This window comes from Chelonoidis abingdonii, chromosome 12 (genome assembly GCF_003597395.2).
Source record: "Chelonoidis abingdonii isolate Lonesome George chromosome 12, CheloAbing_2.0, whole genome shotgun sequence".
NCBI lineage: Eukaryota > Metazoa > Chordata > Testudines > Testudinidae > Chelonoidis > Chelonoidis abingdonii.
This window is the reverse complement of record NC_133780.1, coordinates 6,445,406-6,463,419: the sequence shown is the minus strand read 5'-3', so window position 1 is coordinate 6,463,419 and position 18,014 is coordinate 6,445,406. Positions and strand designations below refer to the sequence as shown.

General features: G+C 50.2%; 1 protein-coding gene across 1 annotated transcript in view; it reads right to left on the bottom strand.

Annotated features, from left to right (window-relative positions):
• LOC116825475 (uncharacterized) overlaps positions 1 to 18,014 on the bottom strand; it is a 49,650-nt gene that overhangs the window by 6,051 nt on the left and 25,585 nt on the right. The window contains exons 7-8 of the mRNA XM_075071692.1: positions 11,312 to 11,358; positions 9,613 to 11,238 (exon numbers count right to left, since the gene is read on the bottom strand). Of these exons, the coding sequence (XP_074927793.1) occupies positions 9,613 to 11,238; positions 11,312 to 11,358 (1,673 nt within the window). The remainder of the gene's footprint in view (positions 1 to 9,612; positions 11,239 to 11,311; positions 11,359 to 18,014) is intronic.

Below are 18,014 nucleotides of genomic sequence, written 5' to 3'. Positions count from 1 at the left end.
GGCACCTGAGGACAGGGCAGCTCAAGTAGGAGCCAGAGGAGGGTCATGCTGCTGCTTCCAGGGGCTCTTTGAGGTAAGCACTGCAAGGAGCCTGAACACACCTCCTGTGTCCCACCCTTCTGCTCCAGCCCCGACCCCCCTCCCGCCCTCCAAACCTCTTGGTCCCAGCCTGGAGGACCATCCTGCACCCCAAACCATCGTTCCCAACCCCACCCCAGAGCCCTCACCCCCCAGGCCTGACCCTCCTGCTCCAGCCCTGATCCCCCTCTCAAACCCTCAGTCCCAGCACCCTCCTACAGCCCAAACCCCTCATCCACAGCCCCACCCCAGAGCCTGAACCCCCAGCTGGAGCCCTCACATGCCACAATCCCCTGTCCCAGCCGTGAGCTCCTTCCCGCACTCTGAATGTTCAGCCCCAGCCTGGAGCTCCCTCCTCCACCCCAAATCCCTCATCCCCAGCCCCACACAACAGCCTGCACCCCCACCAGAGCCCTCACCCCTCCTCCTACATCCAACCCCCCCTACCCCAGCCCACAGCCCCATCTTGCAACCTGAACCCCTCATTTCTGGCCCCACCTGAGAATTCACACTCCCAGCCCAGAGCCTGTACCCCCTCTTACACCCCAACCTCTGCCTCAACCCAGAGCCGCCTCCTGCCCACCGCCAATGTCCGTCACTAAGCCCGGGAATGTCAGAAATAAGCGGGAGAAGGGTGCTGCTATTTTGGGGAATTTTCCTTTTACACCCCACCCCGCTGGAATCAAATAGCAGAAGAATCTGAGTCCTTGCTCCCAGGGCTGTCCCTAGCCATCTGAGTGCCCTACACAGCCCCCCAGGCCTCCCCTAAGGGTCTTGGAGGCAGGAGATGTGGGGGGCACTTTTAGGGGCTCCACAGGTCCCACATGGCCCAGGGGATTAGTGGGGGCCTGGAGCAGCCCACTCTGCTTCCCTTGCCCTGCCCCCAGCCCCAGCCCCAGCTATATTGCTCGAGGGAGAGAGCTTGGGGGAAGGTATCTCCCCACCCCTGCCCTCACAAGTGGGAAGCTGAGCAGCACAGCCCCAGTCAGCTCCCTGCCACAGCACTCCACTTTCCATCACCGGTGAGTGTGTGTGTGTGTGTGGAATCTTTCTCTACCCCCTCCACACACACACCCCCCCCCGGTGACATGGCTGGGAACAGGCAAGGGAAGCGGAGTGGGCTGGAGCCACGTTGCTCCACGTCCCGCCGCCAATGAGTGTGAGAGGCGTCCTTTCCCCAACCTCTCCATGCACAGTGGTAGCGGGAAGAAAAGTGCTACAGTTGAGAGTTGGCATCAGCACCTAATGTCCAATAGATGGTGGGAACATGTCAGGGACAACTTCTGCTTTCTGATGGTGGGGGAAGTAACCAGAGGACAGCAGGTTAGGCCACGTCTACACTACGGGATAATATCGAATTAGCTAAAATCGGTTTCATAAAACTGATATTATAAAGTGCCGAGTCCTTCATTTATTCACTCTAATTAAAGGTTTTACGTGCCAGTCATACATTTTAATGTTTTTGGGTCTCTTTCTATAAGTCTGTAATATGTAAAACTAAGCTATTGTTGTCTGTAAAGTAAATGAGGTTTTCAAAATGTTTCAGAAAACTTCACTTAAAATTAAATTAAAATGCGGAACCCCCAGACTGGTGCCAGGACCTGGGCAGTGTGAGTGCGACTGAAAATCAGCTTGTGTGCCGCCTTCAGCACCTGTGCCATAGGTTGCCTAGGCCTGGTCTAGATGAAATGACTATAAGGTGGATAACTGGTTGAAAACTGTACTCCGAGCACTATCAGTGCTCTGGTGTCAACTTGAGAGGGGGAATGATGGGGGGGCGGAAGGAGCCCCAGTGTGGCTTTCCCTCACTCCCAGCAGGAACAGGGTGGGAGGTGGGTGAGAAGCCTCAGCTGGCTTCCCCACTCTTTTTCTACAGAGAACAGGGTCTGGAGCACTCACAGGGAAAAATTAGCAGGTTCTCCAAACCCCTGGCAGCCAAGCTCCTCCCTCCTGGCCTCCTTCTCCTCCCACCCCTCGCAGCATGCCACATCCCTGCTCCTCCCTCCTCCTTCCCTCCAGTGCTTCCCCCTGCCCACCACCTAACAGCTATTTGGTGTGCTTAGGACTTCCGGGAGGGAGGGAAGGAGCGGGGATGTGGTGCACTCAGGGAGGAGGCGGAGAAGAGGCAGGGCTGGGTGGGAAAAGGCAGGTGGCATGGGACATGCCCCAGCGACCCCAGGAGTAAGCGTAAACATCAGCTATTGCAGTAATTACAGCGGTGGCTGTAAGTCAAAACCTAAGGCGACTAGCAGTAATATTAGGTTGAAGTATAGATGCCCCCTTTCAAGCAAAGAGATTTCTCTCACCTCAGAGCTGTCAGCAGTCCCTGCTCACTGGAAAGCTTCCAGCGAGGACCACTCTCCCCAGTTCAGTGATGCTCCTATTGTCTTCAATGATCTTGATTACTGGAGGTAGAGATGGGAAGGGGAGTGACCAGAGGCCTTCCTCCCCCCACACCCCTGCCTTGTTATACTCAGACCCTTTATAGTGGAAAAGTCTTTTGCTGGGGGATGTCGTCAGCCAACTCCATGGCGTAATGGAGCTCCAAACTGTCCGTCTCGTGAATAGTAATGTCTTGTTAACCCCTTTTTCCTTTGGCGGAGGGTCAGATAATAGCTTTCTAACACCCAATGGTCGGTCTTTGTGGTCTCTGAGGAGCTAGTCTGTGGGCATTCCCCAGAATGAGGACATATCTCAGTAACAAACAGGGTTACCATACGTCCGGGTCTTCCTGACAGAGCCTCTCTTTTGAACCTGCTTTCTCTGTCTGAGCAGGGTCTTCCTATTACAACAAATGTCCAGGGGTTTTGCAGAGCAGAGGGGCTGCAGCTCAGAAATAGCCCTGATTGGTCAGCTTCCCAATTAATCTAGTCCCTAGCATCCACAGCTGATTGGTCTATTCCGCTACAGCTGCAGCTGATTGATTGCTGCCGGATCAGATCCCACCCACCGAGGCTGCAGCCCTGGGCAGGAGGTCCCGCAGGAAGGTGCTGACGGATGGGCCGTCACTGCGTTCTGGGCTTTTGTCACTGCCCTGCCACTGTGACAGTGACCGACACTGACCTCACCTCGTGAGTACCCCCACCACACCCCCTCCAGCATCCACAACAGTCCCCCCCGCCCCAGGTTCCCAGCCCTCATCACTGTCCTCTTTTTGGGCACGTGGAATATGGTCACCCTAGTAGCAAACATACAATAAAATCTCATCATTCTACATGCTGTGGTGTTATATGCATTTCATTGGCATAATATTGAGCAGATCATGCATTGTCCAACGATCGCCCACCAGGCACTCTTAGTACACGACATATCAGAACCATACGCAAGTGGGGAACATGGGGCACAGGGGTTAGTCACAAGAGGGATCAGTGTGGGGTGAGTGGGGCAAAGAGAATCTCTGTCATCACAACACAGGACACTGTGGTAGATGGGGAGGAGAGTGATCAGCTGGGCTGTCAGGTTCCTCAAATCCCTCTGGCCTCAGTGATGCGGGTCGGTCTGGCTTCAAGGCTGCCCAGCTCTGTTGACATCACCGGCTCCCTTCTAGCCTGTACCCAACTGCGGCATCTCAGCAATAGGGAGATACTGCCCCTTCCCCCTATTCTTTTTTGAGGCATCATTCATGGTCCTTTAGATTTCAGGGGCAGCTTCAAATGACACTGACAGGCCAAGCATAGTCACTCTGTGGCTCTGATGCAGCGAGTTCACAGTTCTCAGCGTCAGCCATCTGGCTCTGAGGAGTAAACCCAGCAGTTTCCCAGATCTGTTCCCCACCCCCACTTCAAACGGTACCTCGCATTACTGAAGGGATCAGGCAGTAACTTCATTCCCCTGTCTCTTGCACTGCAAATCTAGCTCGCACCATCAGTGGTTGTGCTGGGAGATACTGATCACTGTCATTGTTCAAACCACAGAAAAAAATCCCATGACAAAGATCTTAGATAAAGATTAAAATAAACAAAATCTAAAAAAGGACTATTTTGGCAAATTATCCTTTGTCTCGTGAAATGAAGGACATAAATCCACACCATGTAGAGGCCAAGCATAGGAGTTTATTACACACAGTGCTGGTGGAGTGTCACCTGGCTTATTAGGCTCAGCGACACTGTCAATCAATTGATTACAATAGAATATATAGATTTTCCATGGGCAGGGGAAGGTGACGGGGTAGGCAGTTCCACACCCCGGGATAGGTTTTGCAGCAAGACAAGACAGCACATTAGCAATGGTTAAAAGGTTACATAATGTCTCCACCCATGGTCTCAAGTTAGCAAGTTAACATTTAATTAATACTTTGATAAAATGTTATTAGGATAAAATATATACGTTGAATTCTGATTTGGGGTCCCGTAATAGTTTATGGCATAAGTGAATAGATCACTGTCCTGCTAGCCAGAGTACATGATGCGCAAGAAGGAAATAGGCAGAATCTGTTAAGTTAGGCTTGGCAACTTTTATGTGTATAAATTAAGATAGTCGTTGGTGTCTGTTGCAGGTGTGCCATATCACTCTGGTGTATTAAGCAGACGGGTGCTAATAAAACAGAGGGGTCTGACAAACTGTGAGTCCTGAGTCTAACTTGACACCCTTTATAGGGAAAGCTTTTGCTGGGGGTATGTCATCAGCAACTCCATGGCGTATGCGACTCCAAACTGTCGTCTCGTGAATTGTAAATATCTTTGTTTCCTGTTTCTCTGTTGGCGGAGGTTCAATAAAGCTTTCTAAACAATGGTGCGTCCTTGTGGTCTGAGGAGCTAGTCTGTGGCATTCCCAGATGATGACATATTCAGTAACAAACAGGGTTCAATTACGTCCGGGTCTTCCTGGACAGAGCTCTCTTTTGACACTGCTTTCTCTGTCTGAGCAGGGTCTTCTTCAAACAAATGTCCAGGGGTTTTTGCAGAGCAGAGGGGTGGCTCAGAATAGCCCTGATTGGTCAGCTCCCAATTAATTAGTCCTAGCATCCACAGTGATTGGTCTATCCGCTACAGCTGCAGCTGATGATTGCTGCGGATCAGATCCCACCACCGAGCGCGCAGCCCTGGCAGGAGGCCGCAGGAAGGGTGCTGAGGATGGCACCGTCATGCGTTCTGGGCTTGTGTCACTGCCCTCACGTGACAGTGACCGACACTCGACTACCGTGAGACCACCCACCACCCCTCCAGCTCCACAACTGCACCCTGCCCAGGTCCCACCTCATCACTGTCCTTTTTGGGCACGTGGATATGGTCACCCTAGTGCAACATAATAAAATCATCATTCTACATGCTGTGGTGTTATTGCATTTCATTGGCATAATATTGAGCAGATCATGCATGTTCAACGATCGCACCAGGCACTCTTAGTACACGAATATCGAACATATACGCAAGTGGGGAAATGGGGCACAGGGGTTAGTCACAAAGAGGATCAGTGTGGGGTGAGTGGGCAAAGAGAATCTCTGTCATCACAACACAGACACTGTGGTAGGATGGGAAGAGTGATCAGTGGGCTGTCAGGTTCCTCAAATCCTCTGGCCTCAGTGATGCGGGTCGGTCTGCTTCAAGGCGCCCAGCTCTGTGACATCACCGGCTCCCTTCTGCCTGTACCAACTGCGGCATCTCGCAATAGGGAGATACTGCCCTTCCCCTATTTTTTTGAGGCATCATTCATGGTCCTTTAGATTTCAGGGGCAGCTTCAAATGACCTGACAGGCCAGCATAGTCACTCTGTGGCTCTGATGCAGCGAGTTCACAGTTCTCAGCGTCAGCCATCTGGCTCTGAGGAGTAACCCAGCAGTTTCCAGATCTGTCCCACCCCACTTCAACGGTACCTCGCATTACTGAAGGGATCAGGCAGTAACTCATTCCCCTGTCTCTTGCCACTGCAAATCTAGCTCGCACATCAGTGGTTGTGCTGGGAGATACTGATCACTGTCATTGTTCAAACACAGAAAAAAATCCCATGACAAAGATCTTAGATAAAGATTAAAATAAACAAATCTAAAAAGGACTATTTTGGCAATTATCCTTTGTCTCGTGAAATGAAGGACAATAAATCCACACCATGTAGAGGCCAGCATAGGATTATTACACACAGTGCTGGTGAGTGTCACCTGGCTTATTAGGCTCAGCGACATCGTCAATCAATTGATTCAATAGAATATATGATTTCCATGGCAGGGGAAGGTGACGGGGTAGGCAGTTCCACACCCCGGGATAGGTTTTGCAGCAAGACACGACGCACATTGCAATGGTTAAAAGGTTACATAATGTCTCCACCATGGTCTCAAGTTAGCAAGTTAAATTAATTATCTTTGATAAAATGTTATTAGGATAAAATATATACGTTGAATTCTGATTTGGGTCCTAGGAATGGAGCAACTCCTTTGATGGCCACTAGGTACTCCCCTGGGTTAAGCAAAGAAACAGTGAAGTATTAGCAATAAGATTATCCCTTTACGTCTTAAGCAGGCACTGGTCCTGGAAGGGAGTGGAAGGAAGTCATATCTTATACTGACATGTGCCAACTTTCATAAACTCAAGTTGATCTGTGGGAGGAACGTTCCTACAAAGACTGACCAATAAGAACAGGGATTTTGTCAATCTGCAACTCTGAATAAGACACAATTATTTAGTTCTTAGTCTCAACACCTGGCAATTTGCTGACAGGCCTATTTTAGCAAAACAAGATTATTTGTTTACCCAGCTTTCTTTTAACTAATCATATTCTAGGCCTCTGTCTCTTGACCAAATCTGGACTTTGGGTTGAGAAAGAGCTGGCACAATCCATATACAGTTGTTATATAAAATCGCACGTGGATTTTAATTCTTCATGAAGTCTCACGTAAATCCGACTTACATCCTGTCGAATTAAATATCAATGTATGTGACCAATGGCCTTAACAAAGAGAGAAAACCACATCCAGGGGGGCTATAAACACTTTCATATTCATAAAATGAAATCTCAGCGAATCCTTTAGACTCAAAATCAGAAAATAAATGTACCATTTCTTCTGTAGCGGTTAAACCGGTTCACTTCGCGCCTCATTATTTGGTTGTATGAGTAGAAAGTTTCTTTGTATAAATAATGCTAAAGAGAGGACAAGCTTCCATTCACAAATGATCTGACTAGCTAGAAAAGCGGGAAGCAATTTCCCAGTAGATGCAAACAGGGCTACAAGATCCCCATGCTTATCTCCATGCCCCACCCTGTTCCTTATATCTCCTTGTCAAGTGCTGGAAAGGCCATTTTCATTACACACAAACACTCTTTTCTCTCCTGCTGACAACAGCTCACCTTAACTGATCGTCTCCTTATATGTGTGTGTACACCATTGTTTCATGTTCCTGTATATATCTCTTTATTTCCTTCTGTATTTCACTACATGCATCTGATGAAGTGGGTTGTAGCCCACGAAAGCTTATGCTACAATAAATTTATTAGTCTTTAAGGTGCCACAAGTTCTCCTGTTTTTTTTGCGGACTAACACGGCTGCTACTCTGAAAGATCTGAAGTGTCAAACTATGCTTTAGATTCAATGGGATTTCCCCGCCCACACCCAGATCTGTAACATTTCCTTGTCCAGCCCTCTGGAGTCTGATTTAGGATCACAGACGTCAGAACTGTGATTCCTAAGCATGGAGAGCCAGGGACATGGTGGTAAGTGACACCTTGGGAGGTGAAGGGGTAGAACAGTAACAGGATAAAACTCTCCATCAGTTGCACGGAGGCTGCTGAGTGGAGGGTGACAGTGATGTGGGAAGTAGGGAAACCCTCAGACTCACCACATTGCCCTGCAATAGCACAGAAGGTAACACCATGTTTTACTGTCTATTCTCCCATGTTTTTAGCATCTAGTTAATTCTGGTGAATAAGGCAGAAAATATACAAACATTAAATGCTTTTCAGTAGGGCCTGGGGTAATGTGAGACGATCTGGGAATGAGACCATCCAGGCCCACAGGGGGAACTCAGGGACTAAGGATCACTCTGCTAACGGGACGGAGTCAGAACACATAAGTAAGGCTTCAATTTTTTCACGGCGGTAATGGAAGTCACGGAATCTGTGCTGCCCACAGTATCTGACAGCTGCCCCCTGGAGCTCTTGAGCTGCTGCAGGCCATGGGGGTACACCGCAGCACCCGGCTCTCAGGGGTGGCCTCCAGATCTGAGTCGTCGTGGGGGCTGGGGTCCCAGAGCTCCAAGCCACGGGTGGCAGGAGACCCATGCAGCTCCCACCCAGGGCCCCTGCATCTGCCCAGCTGCCATGGGACCTCAGAGCCTCAGCAATGGGTGTTGCAGCTTTTTCCCACCCCATTTTGTCACGGATATTATTAGCAAATGTCACAGACAGGTCACAGGCTGCCGTGAATATTTCTTTATTGCCTGTCACCTGTCCGTGACTTTTATTAAAAATATCCATGACAAAATCTTAGCCTTACACATAAGATGCTCAGGATGAGGTTATAGTAGGAAATCTGGCGGAGGGTCACAGAGATGCGCTGGCTAATCCCGACCACATTTCCTACCATAAACAGATGCTCGGAAGCAAAGGTGGGATCTCTCCGCCTTCCCCAAATGGCTCTGTGGGAATCAGCCCCTCTCAGTGGTGCTGTCTGAATGCAGACGGGGCAGAGGGGGTGAGTGATGAGAGGCAGCACTTCTCTGCCCCTGTGCTCTCCCTCGCCTCTTAGCCTATTATCCCCCATACCCCAGCACCTCCTGCTTCCCAGCTCCACCAGCCCCAACCATTCCATCCCCAGTTCCCTCCCCATAACCCATCCTCCTGGTCCCTCAATAGTTGATCCCCCAGAGCCCAGCACCCTGGGGGATTCGGGGAGGGGAGGAGTTACCAGCCCCTGGGACACTCCCCCTGCAGAGAACAGCTCCAGGTCAGTGGGGAGCCCAGCCCAGGAAGTGGTAGAAGATGGCGGGTGGGGACCAGTGCTTAGAGTGAAGATGGGGCCTGACCCAAGTATCCTTCTCCTCCTCTCCATGGCAGGGAGATCCCGGTTGGGAGGGGAAGGAAGAGGGGGGAACTTCAGCCAAACAGGGAACGTCCAGAGAAGTTTCTCTCTTCCTTCCCCCACCTTTGGCCTATCTGCTCAGCTGCCAGGGCTGCAGCAGGGAGGAGGGGCTGATCGAGGCTTCTCCTCCTCTGCCTGGGGTTTGCTTAGACCAGGCAGAGCCAGAGGGTCACTGACCAGCTGCTGTTGGATCCTTGGGAGCCAAACACCCCTGATGTATGTGGGAACGAGGAAATAGGTTTGTCATCATGGCCAGCCGTAGTCAGGGCACTCAGAGAATTTCCCTGCTGTATGGAGGAGTCTCTTATGTCCAGTGCAGGGTTAGCTCCACTTGGAGCATTTTCCACACTAAGAACGTCTCAGATGTTTCTTCCCTGGGCGGATTTGTGGATCCCTGATACTCCAGAAACACCAAATGAAGCTTCCCCCACATTCAAGGTCTCTCTGTTGTGTTGATCACTGATGCGTGAAGTCAAATGGAATCTTTTCCTGCGGTCAAGCTATTTCTAGGGTCTCTCATCTTTGTGGATTTTCTGGTGTTTGGTGAGCTTTGAGCTCCTTTTGAAGCTTTCCCCACACTCAAGGCATTTATAAGGGCTCTCTCCTGTGTGGATTCTCCCATGTTTAGTAAGGTGTGAGCGCAGACTGAAAGTTTTTCCACACTCCAGGCATTTATGGGGTCTCTCTCCCGTGTGAATTTTGTGATGTGTATTAAGGGTTGATTTCATATTGAAACTTTTCCCACACTTGAGGCATCTGTAAGGTCTTTCTCCTGTGTGGATTCTCCCATGTTGAGTAAGGGATGAACTTTCCATAAAACTTTTCCCACACTCAAGACATTTGTAGGGTTTTTCTCCTGTGTGGATTCGTCCATGTTTAATAAGGGATGAACTTTCCATAAAACGTTTCCCACACTCAAGGCATCCATAGGGTCTCTCTCCTGTGTGAGTCCTCTGATGTGTAGTAAGCTTTGAGTTATAAAGAAAACTTTTCCCACACTCCTGGCATTTATAAGGTCTCTCTCCTGTGTGGGTTCTCTGATGTGTAGTAAGATGTGACTTCTGACTAAAACTTTTCGCACACTCAAAGCATTTAAAGGGTCTATCTCCGGTGTGAACTCTCTGGTGGATAGTAAGTTGTGACTTCCGAATGAAGCTTTTCCCACAGTCCAAGCATTTATGCGATCGCTCTCCTGTGTGGATTGCCTGATGTCTAGTAAGTTTTGTTCTGTCAACAAAACTTTTCCCACAGTCGAGGCATTTATAGGGTTTGTCACCTGTGTGGATTCTCTGATGCTTAATAAGGACTGATTGATAAATGAAACTTTTCCCACACTCAAAACATTTATAAGGTCTCTCTCCTGTGTGGATTTTCCTATGTTTAATAAGGTATGAGCTCTGACCAAAACTTTTCCCACAGTCCAAGCATTGATATGGTTTCTCGCCAGTGTGGGTTCTCTCATGTTTAATAAGGTCCGATCCCGCACTGAAAAGTTTCTCACACTGAAGGCATTTGTAGCGTCTCTCTCTTGTCCTCAGACATGAATGTCTAACAAAGTTTGAGTGCTGAATGAAACTTCTACCACACTGAAGGCATTTATATGGTCTCTCTCCCGTGTGGATTTTCCTATGTTTATTAAGGTGTGAGCGCAGACTGAAAGTTTTCCCACACTCCAGGCATTTATGTGGTTTCTCACCTGAGTGGGTTTTGTGATGTACATTAAGCGTTGATTTCAAACTGAAACTTTTCCCACACTCAAGGCATTTATAAGGTCTTTCTCCTGTGTGGATTCTCACATGTGTAGTAAGCGATGAACTTTCGATAAAACCTTTCCCACACTCAAGGCATTTATATGGCCTTTCTCCCGTATGGATTCTCCCATGTTGAATAAGGGATGAACTTTTGCTAAAACTTTTCCCACACTCACAGCATCTATATGGTCTCTCACCCGTGTGCAGTGTCTGATGTACAGTAAGGTTTGAACTCTGACTGAAACTTTTCCCACACTGAAGACACTTATATGGTCTCTCTCCTGTGTGCACTCTCTGGTGTATAACAAGACGTGGCTTTTCACTGAAGCTTTTCCCACAGTCTAAGCATTTATAGGGCTTCTCTCCTGTGTGGGATCTGTGATGTGCCATAAGTGCTGACCTCTGACTGAAACTTTTCCCATACTGCGGCATTTATTAGTTCTCTCCTTGTCGTCTCTGGCACATAAAGTTTGACTCTCACTGAAGCTTTCCCACAGTCTATGCATTTATAGGACTTCTCTCCTGTAGAGTTCTCCAGTGTCTATAAGAAACTCCAGTTTCTAATAGAATGTACTGAACGGAAACTTTTCCCAGCACTTAAGGCATTTAGGTTTTCTCATATGGACTTGTCTGCTGACTGCGTTCCCTTGATTCTTGCATATTCGCACTCCTTGAATAGATTCATCCAGTTTTCTTCTCAGGAATAGTTTCACAGTCTGCATCTCTGATCTGTCTCGATCTCCCCAGGCATTTCCTTGTTCAAACACTTGGAATAATTCCCTTCAGCTCTCAGAAATGTCTCCTGCGTTCCACTTGCTCAGGACCTTCCTGCTGCTGATTCCCTCCTTGTTCTCACTCACTGTCCTATCACCTGCTGGGAGAGAGAGAATCCAGACAGGAGTCACTGCCTGTGCCAGGGAGAAAAAGACAGAAAGGGAAATAGCAAAGAGGGAAAACACAACACAGTGACTGTGGGGAGATGGAGACATTGGATTCTGCCTCCACATCCCACCCAAACACTCCCAGGGAAGGAAAGTCAGGAGAAAATCCCGACAGCTAACAGGATGGTAGGAAGCCGTGACTAATATTTGCCTTAATGATTACGACACCTGCTGACTGCAGCCCTGACCTGGGTGAGATGGGCACACTGAGGGTCCTCACTCACAGCACAGGTTGGAGTCCCAGCTTTTTCCTTCACTCTCAAGATGTTTCTGTCTCAGTTTCCCTGACTCCTCACCTGTGCGGGTGTGTCTCTCGGGCTCACACTTTCCTCATCAGCCTGGAGATCCGGGACCCACGGCTCTTCCCCTCGTTCCAGCCGGGCAATCAGGTCAGGTTTCGGAATGGGAAATCCTGCGCAGGGGGTGAAATCAGGCAAGGTCTGGAGTCTTGCAGAGTATTGTCACAGGAACAGTCCTTCAGTTTTTTCTTATTTAGACACTGGAGAACTCTACAGGAGAGAAGTCCTATAAATGCATAGACTGTGGGAAAGCTTCAGTGAGAGTCAAACTTTATGTGCCAGAGACGACAAGGAGAGAACTAATAAATGCCGCGTACGCGCAGCTCTGGTGTTAAACTCCTGCCTATTTCCAAACCAGCACGTAGGAGCTGGACCTAGCCATGCTGGAGGAGCTGCTGCACCTCCTCACTTGAAGTGGTTTCCATTAGATCCAGGGTTTACCGTTTGGTTCCATGGCTCTCAGCACCCCCACTGTACAACCTGTCCCAGCTCCCCTGAGCCTGCAGCACTGAGAGCCTCCCCAGGGGTGGAGCTAGTCACAAGAGGGCCAGTCAGCGGAGTGTGCAGGAAAAATAACACAGGCAGGGCAATCCCCTGCTTCTGGCCCCTTGTCAGCTGGAGAGACGGGGATGAATTAGCCTGTCTGTTAGGTTTCTACCTCCCTTGTTCTCTCGAAGGGGGTGTGGAGATGCAAGTCTCTCTCACAGTGGAGTTGTGGACTGCACCGGGGTTCTCAACTTTTTCTGTCTGAGCCCTCCCACACCTCCGACATACTATAAAAACACCACGACTCACCTCTGCCACACCAACTGTTTTTTGCATATAAAAGCCAGGGCCAGGATTAGAGGGTAGGGAGCAGGGCAAGTACCCAGGGTCTTACACAACACGGGGCACCATAAAGCTAAGTTGCTCAGGCTTTAGCTTCAGCCTCATGCAGTGGGCCTTCCATTTTGTGCCCCGGGCTTCAGCAAATCTATTTCTGGCCCTCCTTGGTGGCCCCCCTGAAACCTGCTCGCAGCCCCACAGGGGCCTCTGCTTGAGAGCCACGGCACTGTGTGACCCCACCCCTTCCTAATCCAACTGAGCGGAGTCAGACATGCAGACCCCAGGGCTTAAAACACCTGAGGGGACGGGAATCCCTTACCCAGCGAGGTCACCCTCTCGTAGTTCTCCAGCATGACGTCCCTGTAGAGGGCTCTCTGAGCGGGGTCCAGCAGAGCCCCCTGCCCCTGGGTGAAATACACAGCCACCTCCTCAAAGGTCACCGGCATCTGAAACAACAAGAGTCCCCCACTCAGCACCTGCTGCCCCAGGTCACAGGAAAAAGCACTGGAAGCTCTGGCAGCACTGGAAGCTCTGGAAGCACTGGAAGCACTAGTCACAGGAAAAAGCACTGGAAGCTCTGGCAGGGCCACAGTCACAAACTCAGACCCCTGCTGTTCAGATCAGCCAGGGGGCTTCAGGGGGTGGGAGAAGGTGAGAGCTCCTTGTCCCCCCAGCACACGGAGCAGGGCAGGGCCTTCTCATTTCCCACACACCTGCCAGCCACAGGCTGATGCGGGAAGCAGAGCTCTGAGCGGGGGACAGGGACAGGAATCCCGACAGCTTCCCTGCGTATTTCACAGCAGCCTCTGCCCAGCGGGGTCAGGCTCCAGCACTGGGAGTCTGGTCAGGTTGCCCAGCCCTGCGGGGGCGGGGAGGTTCCTGGTTCAGAGATGCAGGAATTTCCCTCCCCCCCATGGGCCTGTTCGGCAGGGCCGACGCTGGCGGCAGTAGGGTGACCAGAGAGCAAGTGTGAAAAATGGGGACAGGGGGTGGGGGGTAATAGGAACCTATTAAAGAAAAACAAAAATTGGGACTGTCCCTCTAAAATCGGGACATCTGGTCACCCTCGGCGGCAGCTTTCCCGGGCCCCGGGCGGGAATCGCAGCCAGCTCCGCTGGGAGCAGCCCGGGGCCAAACCTCCCCCTGCAGCCCGGGGGTTCGATGAGATAACAGATCCGAGGACCATACACGGCTTCTCCCTGAAAGCTGGCAGAGGTGGGATGTTCAGCACATCCATGTTGGTTTGACAGCTTATCCTCGTCCTCAGCGCGGTTAAATGGAGCTCTGCCCGAGAACAAAAGGTGCATCGCTCACAATTAGACAGGTGGGGAATAACAGAAGCTCATTTCTTCTCCCACATTCTCACATGACACAGAGCAAGATACCCGAACCAGCCACTCAGCCATGGCAGGCCGACACTTTCTAGATAGCTGCGGGATTAGGTGACGCCCAGTAGATGCCCTACCGGATTGCACGTTTGACGCGTCGTGGGCAAACAATTTTGGGCTGTCTTATACCATAAACTTAAACTTACGAAATAAGGCTTATAATGTCTACCGGTGGGGACCACTTCGTGGGCACAGCCAAATTTGCCAGGCCACTTGCTCATCCAGCAAACCTGCGGAAAAATAAACTTGCCACATCTCAGCACAACCCAGTTTTGAAAAACTTCTAAGGAGATATTCCAACTGGTAACTTAGCTAGCAACCTAGAGCACTATAAGAGTGTCCCAAAGCTCATGAAACGAAGATGAGGAGCGCGTACATAATATCCCATCACAACTTCTTTTTGTCGATACGAAACTATGGAACCACTTTGATTAAAAGCAGGACAAAATAATGGACAATGTTGCTTTTCATCAACATTTGTTGTGTTGTTTCTTTTTAATTGGAAAAGCTAAATTCGTCTGCCAAACTGAATGGTTTGAGGTTCAGAACTGTGTGTTCTCCCAAATTTTCTTTGCCAACGTGCGCTAGCCCTGTTTGATGGTTTAAAGAAAAATAAAAAAATCTGTTAAAAAATTCAAACTTTGACTACCTCAGCTTGTGACAAAAGCTGACCATCCAGTCAAGATTTTCCAGTTTCTGATACACTGCGGCTTCCTGACTATATCATAACTTTTGCTTCGTTAAGTAGAACATAGACAGCTATATTGGGTCAAACCAAGCGTCCACTCCTGCCATATGTCTACTGAAAAACAACCAAAGTGCCCAGAGGATGACCTAAAGGCAATGATCTAAGTTGAAATTCTCTCCAGCCATCCACATCCTATACCTCCACAACAGAGGCTAGGACATACATTCCTTACTGCCATATCCTGGAATAGCATTAATGGAGACTTAAGCCCTCATACCATCGCAATTTATCTTTTCTAGAGACCTGAGGCCTCAATGGGGTCCTCAAAAACAGAGATGGTTCTGTGGTTTATCCTTATGCATAGCTTACTGCCAGACAGTGACTGCACCAGCGAACTGGAGCATCTTGTAAGCGTTCCGAAGTGAGGATGGAGGCTATGGTTTGAAAGACATGCTCAAGCAGTAGTCATCTGCCCATTGCAATTGGACACAGCGAAGTAATGGAAAATAACCCAGGCTTCTCAAACGGAGGTTGACCGCAGGGGTCTATGCAGGTTACTTAACTGGGGTTCGCGAGCTGCAAACTCCACCATAACCACGCTTGCCTCCAGCATTTTATAATCGTGTTAAATTATATAGCAAATAAAATGCTTTTCAAATTTATATAGGGAGAGGGCTCGCACTCAACTGTTTGCTAGGTGAATAGGGGTCACCAGTAATAATTTGAACCATTTGATTAACGCTGAACCTCATGGAAATGCAGAGGCGGGGGGGGGGGGTCTCCATTGTAGGGTTTTGGGAGGATATCTTCTCTCATTTGACCCTTCCTTCAGTGGTTAACCCTTAAACTGAAGCACCTCCCCCGACATAAGCCCTGTGACATGAAATTAATATGGACTAAATCTCCGATGCATTGCGTATGAAAGGAGGTTCCACCGAATAGAAAGACTCTACAGCTTCGCTCTTTGTCTGTCACCCCAACTGAGCGAAAGTGAGCCTTAGGCTGTGGGAGGCCCGTGCTCCCAACAGCCTGGCCCTGCCCCTATCTGACCCCACCCACGTCCTGCCCTTCGCCAACTGCCGTTACCTCAATCCCTGAACCCCTATTCTGATTGCTTGTCCCAACGTCCCTCAAACCCACCCACTTCACTAATCCCGGCGACCCCAACCCTGCTCGCTGTCCCCGTGATGCCACCGACCTTGATCCATAGCAACCGGCGGAGCCCTGAGTCCTGACAACTCTCACCGCACAAGCGCCCAATCCAAAATCATGCCCGCTGTCTCATGTCACCGGAGCCGCCAATCACAACTCGTGGGGGCCGCTCTCTCCTACTGGCACAAAGATCTGCTCCTGCCCTGGCTCGCTCCCAGGAGGCTGTCGCGCGCCCACCTGCACATAGTGTAGCGCACCTCCTGCACTAGGCCTCTAAGCTCCTTCCGCTCAGAAATTACATCATAGACAGGAGTTCGCACCGGCCCCTGACACCGTCTGAACAGACGGAAAAATATATGCGGAGCTACGAGACCGCCACATGCCGGATTGACGGCTGCAAAAGGTTGCCGTGCGCGAAAGCGGAGCGCTTGTTGCGCCTGAGCGCTTACCCAAAAGTGAGCAAAACGCCCAGAAGAGGAGGCGGAGGAATGGGAGAGCCTCGAGTCGTTCTCTTGGGGCCTCCGCTTGTCTGGAGACCCGGCGCAATTGCCTCACTTCCTCCCCCCACCCCGTGCGAGCCATGGAGGACAAGAGGAATCCCTTACCTGCCACACAGATGCCGAGTCCATCCGTTAACGTCGCCATTTCTCTCTCTGCTTCTCCCTTTGTAGAGGCTCTCTGAGCGGGCAGCACGCCCTGCCCCCTGGTGAATACACAGCCACCCTTCAAAGGTCACCGCATACCTGTGACAACATAGAGTCCCTCACTCAGCACCTGTTGCTCTATGCACGATCATCACTAGTCACGGTAAGGAACTAAATGAAAATAATCCAAGTGCTCGGTTGTTCTGTAGTGATCGAGAGTAGTCACACATTCCTCCACCCCTGCTCCAGCGCACCACGCAGCTTGAGGGGAGCGGAAAAGGTGAGAGCTCCGTAGTCCTCTCGAGCCACACGACCCCAGAAGCAGGAGCTTCTCATTTCCCACATGACACCTTCCAGGCACTCTAGGCTGATACGAGAAGCAAGCTTAAGCCGGGAATTCAGGAAAATTTGAATTACCACACACTTCCTGCGTATTTCACAGCAGTCTTCGCCAGTGTGGTAGGCCCATCACTCGTCCTCAAGCCACTGCCAGATATGGGGTATTGTTGTTGTGTTGAGTATATTGAGGGGAGAGGCCATCCCGAGCACTGGAATAGGCTAGACTCAGAAAATTACAAGATATTATATCTACACCCCTGCCTCTACCCTGCTCATCACTGTCTTCCTGCCCCTACTCCTCTACACAGGAGCTGTAAAAAAGGAATGTTTTGGCCCGACAGGCAAGGACGTCGCCTCCTTAAACGCGAGGTTTACCCTTAGTCCCGTCGGAGGGAGGACCTCATCTGTTCAATTTGCCTGCCTGTCCCAATGTCTTTTGAGTTGACACGTCATTCATTCTTTGCACAATAAGGCAGCAGTCCGATCCCCGCGAGAAAAACACAACAGCCAATGCACAAAGAATTAATGACGGCGGCATTTGCAGCAGCGTCTCCTCCGAAGGACTCACGGGATCCCACGGCGAATGCCCTAACCAGAAGCGGCAGCAGCTACGGAAGCTAGCTTAGCCGACAGCTCCCAATGTTCAGTAGTCAGGCTTCGCCTGCCGACGCTGTGCGCCAAGATCAAGTGCTACTCACATCGAGGCCATTTACTGTACTGCGTATAATACTCCTCTTGCAGGCTCGCTCCGCATGATCCCGTACCTAGCGGCTTGCACAAGTTTCGCAGCTCAGTCTAGTTTCTTCCTGTCTCCTGAGAAGAGACGATATGATCAAACTGACGTAAGTGAGTCCTCAGCCTGTCAAGGTGAGAGGGTGCAAGTGGGAAGTTATAGAACTGAC